General features: G+C 40.5%; 1 protein-coding gene across 1 annotated transcript in view; it reads right to left on the bottom strand.

Annotated features, from left to right (window-relative positions):
• CDHR5 (cadherin related family member 5) overlaps positions 1-12,485 on the bottom strand; it is a 159,372-nt gene that overhangs the window by 34,380 nt on the left and 112,507 nt on the right. The window contains exons 6-7 of the mRNA XM_082270999.1: positions 9,973-10,077; positions 6,667-6,837 (exon numbers count right to left, since the gene is read on the bottom strand). Coding sequence (XP_082127125.1) covers positions 6,667-6,837; positions 9,973-10,077 — 276 coding nt within the window. The remainder of the gene's footprint in view (positions 1-6,666; positions 6,838-9,972; positions 10,078-12,485) is intronic.

Below are 12,485 nucleotides of genomic sequence, written 5' to 3' on the forward strand. Positions count from 1 at the left end.
AAAAACATACTAGCACATTATAACAGACTTATCTGAAAATGAAGCAATTCAGCGGCGTGCTGTCACTGCTGAAGGCGCTACCATCTTCCGGGTTCATGAGCTTTGGTGGTATGAATGGCCAAGCCGGAGATGACGTCACTCCTGTGCATGCACGCTGGAGTTGCTGTTTATAGCTCTGAAGGAATAGCACGGGCATGTCGTTCCATCAGAGCACATGCGCTGGTGACATCACCGGGTGCATCTAAAGTTATTATGGGCTTAATGTACCTATAGGTAAAAATCATACATGTGAGTTTATTCCCACTTTAAACCTGCAGGGGGGCCTATTTTTTTATTTTAGCAACAAGGCTTTACTACCATTTTAAGGAGAGAGGATTAACTCCTGTGGGGTATAAGGCTTATGTGACCTCCTGTAATTTAAGAGGTCCATTATTCCTTGTGAGAGCACACCCAAGGAACAGCTGTAGGAAGATTGCACCGGAGATAAAATGAAAATACATTGGACTGATTGATACATGTTATAAGAGACTTTTGAACCACATTGATAGAACTTCATTCATTATGCACCATTAGTGATCTTTTACACATGGGTGCTCTAGAATTATTTATATATGTACGTGTGGTCACTATTGATACTATTATTTTGTTTTTTCACATTTTTATTACTTGATGTTATGTAGGGGGATGTACTAATGAATTTATTTGGATGTAGGGATTGTGTATTTAGGAGTGAGCACTTTATTTATTGATTTAAGTTTTCAAAAATGTCTATAAACGTAATGATCATATTACTAATGCTTTTAGATTATTAGTGAATAAAATGAAAATATTTTCATTATCTTATTGTTATTTTTTCCCATAGTTTCAGAATAAAAGGTGAACATTAAAGTGTATCTGAACTCAAAAACAAAAATGTAATATATTGCAGTTTACCAGGGTGTAGTAGTTGCGTTCTTTTTCTTTTTTTTTGGACGTTTTAAAAATCTTCAGTCCAAAAAAAAAAATGTTTTTGGGAGACAACTCTCTGTATTGTATTTGTAAGGGAGCAGAGTTGTTACTCTAGGACAGGAACTATTTAGGGATTACAGAACATCTTCCCCTCTCCACATTTTTATAACATAAGGGGGACGTGTTCTGTAGTTCACAAAGAGACCTGTAAACAATACTAACTGGTAACAGTGTGGCAGAGTCAGAAAGCACAGACTGTCCAGCTCACAGGAATTATGACAGATTTTCCTTTTCACTTATTGAAAATATATAACAAAATATTTTTAATGGTATACTTAACAGACCAAACAGGAGCAAATAAGAGAAGTTTATTGTTAGGGTTTACATACACTTTAAACCTACCTTTAACAAATTCCATCCCTTCATAATAACAAATTAGGATTAGGGAATTCTGGGGTTTATTTAAAAAAAAAAAAAATGTTGTGTCTAATATGTTTATTGCCTATGATTTTCAGCTCCATCTAATGGCCATAATGCAATATTTTTAGATGACAGGTTCTCTTTAATGAGACATGCAGGGTCTAAAAGACATGGCATTGCAAAACATTGCTTCCCAGCTGTTCTAGCTGGGGACACTGAGAGGCTGACCCGTAAGTGAAGTTATAGGCGTCGCTTTCGGGGTCACAGCAGGAAGGAGAGGAGAGCAGAGGTATTTCATGAAAAATATTCAATTATGGCCACTAGATGGAGCCTGGCAATCAGAGGCAAAAAGAATATTAGACACAATACAGTAATTAATAACAAGTGTGTGTATACCCACGCTAAGGAAAAAATTCTCAGTGTGAATGCAATTACAACTAAGTAGAAAAATATGCTGCTGATTACAATGGTAATGACCTCTAGAACTGTTGGTATAATGGTTTAAAATCAGCGCTACTTACACTGAATCTTATCTAAATAAATACTTTAACAATATTGCATAAAGTGCAGTACATAAATATTATATGGTCAAGTACTGTGCATAAATAAATAGTTCTTTAGTGCTTGCAAAGTGATAAAAGGAAGGTAGCTATAGGAAATCCCAGCTTCTGAAGACGCCCAGTGGGAGGGATGAAATGCGTAAAGCAGGGGACCAATAAGTGACGTTATATATCCGATGATTGGAACGCATGCCGCGGCGGCACCCACTACTGATAAGACTGCCTGGTATTGCTTTTATTTTTGTAAGTGCATTCGTTTTTTTGTTTTAAATAAATCTATTGGTTTTACGCTATGAGAATTCTCTTCTCATTTATGTGTTGCTTTATGTGTTGCTTAGAGCCTGGTAATGGAAGAAAAGGAGTGATACCCTACCGTATACTACGCTATACATCTTACAAAGTCATCCACAGCTTAGCCCCCAACTACATCACTAGCCTAGTCTCAAAATACCAACCTAATCGCTCTCTTTGTTCCTCTCAAAACCTCGTGCTCTCTAGCTCCCTCGTCACCTCTTCCCATGCTCGCCTCCAGGACTTTACCAGAGCCTCTCCAATCCTATGGAACTCCTTACCCTTATCTGTCCGATTATCTCCCACTCTATTAGCTTTTAGGCGATCTCTGAAAACCCTCCTTTTCAGAGAAGCCTATCCTACCCACACCTAACAACTCTACCTCCATTTTCTCCATCAGCCCATCCCCCACGGTTATTGCCTTTTGTTTGACTTGACCCTCCCTTCTAGATTGTAAGCTCTAACGAGCAGGGCCCTCTGATTCCTCCTGTATTGAATCGTACTGTAACTGTACATTGTAAAGCCCCCTTGCAAACTGTTGGCGCTATATAAATCCTGTATAATAATAATAATAATAATAATAATGTGAAATAGTTATTTTCATCCTAACTGCATAATTGAGCCCAGGAAGGAAAGGAGGAGGAGGAGAATCCCCACCATTCACAGTGCTGTAAGCAGCACCATATGCTGGTTTATATCATATTGTCAGTATGGATCCAGGAGGGGAGCATTGAGTGACACTACATTCACTTGTATATGTATCAATTACTGTCACTTTGAAAGCACGGAAGGACTATCTACCAATTCAAGCACTGCCACTTGGTAAGCACTAAAGGACTATTTTTGTATACACAGTACTTTAATTTTGATGAATTGATCATATATTTTTTTTATTTACTGCACTTTATGGAATGTTGAAGCATTTATTTAGATAAGATCTAGTGTAAGAAGCGCTGATTTTAAACCATTATACCAACAATACAGTAATTATTTGTGACAGCTATGGGGATGCTTGAGGTATTTTTTTTTTTTTTTTTTCAAACAGACCCCTATGTGTTCTGGCATTTAAATTCTAAGTCCTGAGGAAGAAGTAGTGATCTTTTCCTGGGAAAGTGTAGTCAAAACCTTTCATTTTAAGATTTGGATGGAGTGGGGAGGGATCTGAACTCCTGCTGGGTTTTTATTACTACCAAGGGCCCTGTTAAACAGAGATTTTTTTTCTCACTTCCTGTCCTGCTGACAACAGTTTCATCACACAGGGTTTGAATATCTGCAGCAGAGACACAGACAGAAAATCTACAAGACGCTAGCCTTCCCCCTCTCTACCAAAAAAAGCGTTTTTTTTTTCTGTCTGTATTGCTGTTAAAGAGTTTCTTTTACTTCCTGTTGGGTTTATTGTTATCAGCAAAACAGGAAATGAGGGTCAATTTCTCCAACAAAGCCCTGGATAGGTTCCTAGTATCTAATCCTCCCGCACTCTCTTCAAAACTAGGAAAAATGAATTGGTTTGATACTTTTTTTTTATGTTTTATTTTTAAAGTACAGAAACATTCCAAAATATAACATATTGCTATTTTTTTTTCATTCATTGTTTCTTTTTTTACATTGTACTAAATCGCTAACCAGCATACACACGTACACAGATTATTTAATGAAATATTTTTGCAGCAGAGGTGACATTTCATATTGCAGTTCATTCTTTGGCAATTAATCGAACACACGTCAGACGGTGATAAATATTGATTAAAGTTTAACCAGACATGCCTGATATACCATGCCTGACATCAAAGCTGTGTCATTTTATAGCACAATGACTAATTTCCCTATGAAGACTGGTTAGCTATAGAAGAGGAGTCTAAAGTACATCAAATGGCACACAGGTAAAAGGAATTTCTACTCTTATCAAGGAACTAAAGTGCATAATAATGCATTTAGTATTTCCTTGTTATTATCTTTACAGCAAAATAAGTAATACACAAAACTTCCAGTACATCAGGGTACATAAATAAGTGATTCTATTCCTTCATTAGTCACGCGCCACCTAAAAGTTATGTGTCCCACTGGTCAGTGGTCGAAACATCAATTGTATTCTCTTTAAAATAGAACTATAGGCTACACTTAAAGGAGGGAGGGTCATAACCCCTGTCAGATTTTTATTTTTTCGCCATCTGTGTCCCACTGAGGTGATCTCCCTTCACTTTCTGTCCCATAGCCAAACAGGAAGTGAGAGGAAATCCCTGCAAATTAGGAAATTCCTTGGGGACCTCCAGGTAACCTTAACTAGTGCCCCCATCGGAAAATTTCCCCTCTATTACTTTTCTGGGGACAATCCAAAATTTGGGATTTTGTATACTTTCACTTTCAATCATAATGGTAAACAGGATAAATAGAGGGTGAAACTTCCTAACCGGGACACTGACAGGCATTCTAACCCCTCTGCACTCTATCCAAATTTTAGGAAAAAAAATGCCTTTAGTTATACTTTAGGAGTTCATTAGTGAAAAATCCTTTTTTTTGTCCAACCCTATCCAGGAGTCTCACCCTTCCTGCTGCAGCGAGATGAGACTTAATGCTTAGTGTTATATTCCCAAATGTTAATATGAAGGAAACCTTCAACAGGCAGAGTGAAACTTTCTTGTAATGGTCACCATAGATGGGTACAGCAAGGATGTCTGGTTTACAAACCACTAGAGTTCTAAAAATAAAAAAAGCCTACTGATTGATTAAGGCCACCAAATTCAAATCAGAACAGATTTATAAGTTCAGAATGATTCAACTTGTGAAGCAGCCATGGGCTGCAGCAATAACTAAGAGGCATTAGCCATTTAGTTGTGGTTTTTAACCAGCCATATACATTTCATTCTTTTACTGTTCATACAGTGGGCTGAATGAGAGAAAATGAATAGATTCCCTCATCCAATGGGAGTAGATCTAAACCTGATCACTAAATTCTAATGCGAGGTATAACATATATCTCCAGCATTATAACTGGTACCATTTATTGGTGCTGACAAATGACATTCCCTCCTCCTTCCAGCCCCCCGGCGCAGATGTGCCACAGGGTCTCAGGTCCCGAATGAGCCCTTTAACAAATTAAGGCACACTTGGGTTTTCCCCAACCATCTGTGCAGCCGTGGGGTTTCCAATGCATGTGCAAAGATGGCTATTAGGGAATTCATACTTCCCAACTTTTTGAGATGAGAATGAAGTACATATATTAGCAAAAGTATGCAGGCAAAGGACACACCCCCTGTCATGCCCTGTTAGAGCCGGTTCACACTAATCCGACTTGTCAGGCGACTTGGTCGCCTGACAAGTAGCTCCCAATGCTGTGCAATGGAACCTTTCTAATCAGAGCGACTAAAGTTGCTCCGACTTAGAAAAAGGTTCCTGCACTATTATTTGGCAAGGTCGTAGCGACTTGCATTGACTTCTATTATGAGAAGTAGTTTGCCAGCCGCGATGAAGTCGCGCTGCACGGGTGACTTCAAAGTCACCCCGAAGTCGGGGCGACTTTGAGTCGGATTAGTGTGAACCGCCTCTTAAAGGAGAATTATAAAACAAAACAAATTATTAGAAAAAAATGAATGAAAAAAAATTGTCAGCTCCGATCAGAGCTGCTGTGCTCACTATGCGAAGTAAGTACAGCGATCTCTCCTGCTGAGCTGTTGTATTCTGACCAGGGGACACCTCCTGCGAGAACACTCTGATCAGCGCTCTCTGCCATTAGCTGAGAGCACTGATCGGGAGCCAGTCGGCTGCTGGTTTTGCAGCATGCTCGGTCAGACAGACTAAGATACACGTAGCCCGAATGTTGGCCATTTTGTTAAACCAGCAAATGTCTCCCGACATTCGGCCCGTGTGTACCCGCCTTAAGTCTATGGTCAGTCAGATATAAACAGACTTGGGTGCTCTTACATTTGATTACCTCCAAAGCCACCTAGATTGGAAAAAAATGGATAAAGTCTTCATCCTTTTCAGTTTTTTTGGAACTAAACGTGACAAATCTGAGGTATTCACACAAGGACACACGTTGACTCAAGTTCATTTGAATCAAATTTGGGTCCGGAAAATTAAGTTTTTTTAAATGCAGCAAAAAATTTAAGGACACAAATGTCACAAAAGTGACATCCATTCCATTGTGCTCTGATTTAGCAATTATTCTGTTCACAGATCCCCTGCTGATCAGACTGGACACATCCCATGTGAAAGGAGCATAGTGTTTAGATTTACTATAACTAACTGGCACTGCTTTTCATCACATTAGTGAGGTGTCTTACTAAACAGGATTGCTGCAAAGGGAATTTGCTCAGTTACAATGATTTCGCCCTCAGTTTTTGATATCCCAAGATAGTTTTTGATATCCCAAGGAGAAAAACCACCTTCAGTAGTAATCCTGCTTCCGATAAAAACATACAATCACTGTGTCAACAATTCTAACACTCACTGTTTGTACAGTCCTGGTCACGTTGCCCGTGTAGCCAAAATTGAGACATATTTTTGTTGAGACTGCTGTGCATGGTATGAAGAACGGCGGTTTATCATCTGCGTCAATGATGACAATCATTATGCTGGCAGTAGCTGTGTGGCTAGGAATTTCTGTAGGATCCAGCGTATCCTGAAATGGTACATTCAAAGTTAAAAACTGTGAGTTTTCATTGTTTTCATTTTATAGTATGTGAAAATGCATTTTATCTAATGATAGTTAAAACATGTATAAATACAGGTGTGGCAAGGTGTGGCAATAATGTGGATGAGGATGGTAGGAGGTGGGACTTGTTTTAGCAATCATTTTGAAGTTTCCATGATGGTCATTGTTGTGTGACTACTGAATCATCCACTGACAGCATTCTGGTCTGCGTGTTAACAATTCCCAATAGTCTTCCCAAAATCTCTTTACTGGCAAACACACAAAGCCAGCAGCAGATATAAAACCAGAAGGGTGATTGGAGTACTAGTTGGACTTAAGGACCAGGCCTATTTCTGACATTTGTTGTTTACAAGGTAAAATCTGTATTTTTTGCTAGAAACTACTTAGAACCCCCTAGCATTTATTTTTTAGCAGAGACCCTAGAGAATAAAATGGAGACTGTTGAACTATTATATGTCACACTATATTTGCGCAGCCGTCTTAAAAACGCATTTTAAAAAAAAATACACTTTTTTTTAATTTAAAAAAAAGAAAAGAGTAAAGTTAGCCCACTTTTTTTAAAATGTGAATGATGATGTTATGCCGAGTAAATAGATACCTACTGTCATACTTTATAATTGGGCACACTGGCTACAAACTACGTACTTCACAATCTCTTTAAAGGGAGGCTTTAAAATGTTTACAGATTACCGGTTAGGAGTTACAGAGGAGATCTAGAACTAGAATTATTGCTCTTGCTCTAATGATCATGGGGATACCTCACATGTGTGGGTTGAACACCATTTACATATGTGGGCACGACTTACGTTTGCGGTTGCTTCTTCATGCGAACTCGGAAGGACGGGGCGCTTTAAAATTTTGTTTCTTATTTATTTTACTTTTTTTTTTTACACTGTCCCTTTAATTTTTTTTTTTTGATCACTTTTATCCCTATTAAAAGGAATGTAAACATCTCTTGTAATAGAAATAAGCACGATAAAGCCTCGTTATTGCTAGATCTGAGGTCAAAAAGACCTCAGATCTCACATTTACACTTTAAAGCAAAAAAAAGTAATTTTGCCTTTAAGAGATGAAAAAATTCACTCCTTTAACCACTTGCCGACTGCCGTCAGTGTATTTACTGCGGCAGTCAGCCCCTCACAGGCAAAGTGAGCCTGTGAGGGGCTCTAGGGGCACGCTCCCGCCCCCGCTCCTTCGCGGACCCCCCCGCGCATGTGACCGGCGGACCCGATGTCCGCCGGTCACTCGCGATCGTCGGGTGGAGAGGGAGAAAGGCAGGCGGCTAATGTAAACAAAGCCGCCTGTCATTCTCCCCTGTGTAAGAACAGAGATCATACGATCCTGCTATGTAGGATTGTATTTCTCTGTTGTTACACAAACAGCCTCATCCCTTCACAGTTAGAAGCACGCCCCTAGGGACACACTTACCCCTCCTTCTCCAATAAAGTTAACACCTTCCCTGCCAGTGTCATTTTCACAGTAACAGTGCATATTTTTAGCACTGATTACTGTAGTAATGTCACTGGTATTCCCAAAAGTGTCAAAAATGTCAGTCAAGGGTCCGATCTGTCCGCCGCAATGTTGCAAAAAAAAAAAATCACAGATCGCTGCCATTACTCGTTAAAAAAAAGAAAAATGACAAAAATCTTTCCCTTAGTTAGTAAACGCAATAACTTTTGCGCAAGCCAATCAAAATACGCTTATTGCGATTTTTTTTACCAAACAAATGTAGCAGAAAATTGGCCTAAAATGTTAAAAAATTTTGATTTGTACATTTTTTGGGGGGAATTTCATATAAAAAATGTGAAAAATATTGTTATTTTTGCTAAATTGTCGCTCTTTTTTTGTTTATAGCCCATGATCAAAAAATCGCACAGGTGATCAAATACCACCAAAAGAAAGCTCTGTTTGTGGGAAAAAAAAAAGGAACGGACGTCAATTTCATTTGGGTACAGCGTCGCACGACCGCGCAATTGTCCGTTAAAGTCACGCAGTGCCGAATCGCAAAATAGGCCCTGGTCAGGAATGGGGTAAAATCCTCCAGGGCTTAAGTGGTTAAGCCTGAAATGTGGAAGTGCTGTTGGACATCGCTCTGTTCCTCCAAGGACATAGAGCCGAGGGGGAGTCATCTTCCCCTCACTCGCACCCCACCACGGAGAGCATTGGAGCATTAGCTCCGTGCTAATCAAAAGGTCCAGTAAGGCTGGAGATGACCGTAAAGTGGCGGGTGGGGGATGTGGGGGATTGGTTTCACATCTCACGCCAACTCTAAAAGTGATCCAGTGGCGAGTCTGCCGCCGGATCACTTTTATGTGAAAGGGAATCACCCACTGTATAAAAAAAATACTGGGGTTATGGCAGCTAGTTGCTGCCATAACTGTGGTATTTAATGTCAAACTAATGACGTATATATACAGTGGGCGGTCCGGAAGTGGTTAAAAAGTATTGGACACAAAATGACAGGATATTTGTGCCTTCGCTTCCCCTGCTTCACCAAATTCACCTGATAGAAATCTACAGAAGCAGGTTCAGTGAATAAACTAAAATGAAAACACAACCATCAGTACTCAAGTGTTAAAGGAGAATTATAGGCAAAACATTTTTGGCTGTATTTCTCCTATGGATCAGAAGAGTGCAGTTCGTTCTGCACTCCTGTGGCCCATTTTCAGCTGACAGTGGACCAAAGCCTGCTGTTGGCTGACATCACAGAGTTGGCTCAGGTTCTGAAAGGATCCAAACCATATGGTTGGGATCCACCCAGCAGCCTGGTTCAGCAACTGGCTCAGTCTGTCAGCAAACCGCTGAGGGCCTGAGCCAGCCCCTCCCACCCCCTCCACAGCCCAGTGCTCCAGTGAGCACTGGAAGGACAGAGCAGAGAGCTGTTGAGTGACAGTCCACAATTATGAGAAGAATGGGGGGGGGGGGTCTCCTATGTAAACAACAGAACTGTTTACATTTAAGACTCACTATTAGGAATGACCACACCTACCAAATTGTATGACTGTATGCAAAGGTAGGACATTTATTGGCCAGGTACTCCAGTAGTTTGCATAAAATAATGTTTTTCTAAATTTTTGATGATAATTTACCAAAATACCTTACCCGTACAATAAGATTCAGATTTACTTTAGGAGCATCATCGAAATCCAGACGTTTATTCACTAGGATAACCGGGTTGGTTTCAGAAGAGAGACGAAAGTATGAATTCTGAAAAAGACCACACAACAATTACAATTTTACATAAATTTAGGGTCATATTTATTCTGGAAATGGCAGTGCTGATATACAAAAATGACTGAAAATAAATGTCAAAACAGTACTTTATTTCATATAAAACATGATGATTGTTTGGGACACACTGTGCTTTAGATAGCTAAATGTATTTATTTAGAGTTTACATATACATATGCAAATGTACAGCTTTGTTTCCTTCAGAAACTTTCAGTTATTGAATGACAACTGTCACTGTCACCTAATGGTGTTCCTTCGCTGTCAAGCCCCCACGTGGCACCCCTGATGGCAGTCATGCCGACATACATTGTGCAGGCACCACTGTTGCTATCAGTAATATGGTTCTGAACACTGACGTGTAGCTGACGCTATGTAGACAGAATGTGGCTAAAGGGGATGGATGCAAAAAATTATAAAAAAAAGTAAAAAATGCTATTTAAAAAACAAAAGCCATGGTAGCTATTTACTACGGCTTTGTGGAATCATACATGATCTGTGAATGGAGGATGGGTGGATGATTAAAAGGTCTGCTCCTCCATTATTAGATCTTGTTTCATTCACAGATGCTATATTATGACTTCTATGAATAGAGGAGCTCAGGGGAAAAGGGAAGGCATAGTCCGTCAATCTTGATGAGTGCCTATTACAGCTGTACTGAAGCTTATAAACAGTGGTGGGATTCAGCCGGTTCGCACCGGTTCCATAGAACCGGTTGCTAACTTTCTGCAAGTTTGCAGAACCAGCTGAATCCCTCTAAGGACCCGCAGGACAATTGAATGTCCCACGCTCGGGCAGACGTGGCGGCCGGGGGGCGGAGCAGTGCGCCCCGACCCACCCGTTCTGTGACAATAGCGAATGAGAATTTGCTATTGTCACACGGATCCTCCTCCTGGCCAATGAAAGGGGGCACGCTGGTCACTGTGCATTGAAAGGGGGCACGCTGGTCACTGTGCATTGAAAGGGGGCACGCTGGTCACTGTGCATTGAAAGGGGGCACGCTGGTCACTGTGCATTGAAAGGGGGCACGCTGGTCATTCTGCTGGGAAAGTCGGAACTGGTTACTAAAATTTTTGAATCCCATCACTGCTTATAACCCACACTACACCAGACAATTATGGCATTGGGGAGGGGGAGCCTAAGGGGAAGGATCTCTACCAAAAGAGGAGACAGCAGCACAAGGGACATATGGTAATGGTTGTAATATCGCTTATGATGATTCTATTTTTGTTTTTTTGTAAACCTAAAGTCTACAGGCTCTTATGGGCCTACTGAAAACTTCAACAGAGAAAGCAAACTTCTATCCCTTGGAGCCCATTTACATTATGCGCTGCATTGACTTGATTTAAAATGCAGTGCGTTAAAGTAGAACTATAGGCAAAACTTTTTTTCATTTTTGATAGAGTGAGTAGAGGGAGGGTTGCAATCCCTGTAAGGTTTATTTTTGCCCTCTTTGTTCCATCGGGGAGATTTACCTTCACTTCCTGTCCCATAACCAAAAAAGGAAGTGAAGGGAAATCTGTGCAAATGAAGGGACCCCCAGGTTACCAGAACTAGTGTCCCCATTGGAAGATTTCCCCTCATTTACTTTTTTGGGGACAGCCCAAAATTTGGGATTTTCTTTTACTTTCACTTTCTATGATAATGGTAAATAGGACAAACAGAGAGGATTAATCTCCCTAATGCGGACACAGACAGCAATCAAAAAAACTGCCAGGTGTTCTAATCCCTCTCCCCTCTAAACAAAACTAAAAAAAAGTTTTGCCATGAGTTATATTTTAAGGAAGCCCAATCATTTTCATATCTTCATCTTTTTTTTTATAGGGTATCACACTACAATGCACAGATAGTTCACATCTGTGTGTTGTGGTGCACTGAAACAAATAAGCATTGAGGTGTGCTGGCAAGGTTCATAGGGTGGCCATTGAAATGGCACCACAACATAGCACACAGCCATGCATTAACGTGCAATACTACACTGCATCAATGTAAACGGGCACCTAAAGACAACAAAAAAAGAAAGGGGCGCACCGACCTAGTGCATCACCACTAAAATTGTTTATTAAATAGTATAAAATAAGCATTATACTCACAAACCAGATGTGAATATCGCACATAACAACATGTTCAACATAGGGTCTCCAAGGTGGCCAGGGTACTACGCGATGCTGGATGGCATGCTGTGTACCACATAATAAACCACTGTGGCTGGGCTGACGCGTTTCAAGGGCGAACCCCCTTCCTCAGAGCCAAAGGATGCTGCTGAACCCACACACTGGGCTGCCTGGGGAGCACCCCAAAGCACCCTCCCCACATTGAGTGGATGCCAAAACGGAGCAGTATCATCCAAGTATCAGTTACGGGAAGTGGGAGAGAGATACCGATCT

This window comes from Pelophylax lessonae, assembly GCF_965119305.1.
Source record: "Pelophylax lessonae genome assembly, chromosome: 10".
Lineage (NCBI taxonomy): Eukaryota > Metazoa > Chordata > Amphibia > Anura > Ranidae > Pelophylax > Pelophylax lessonae.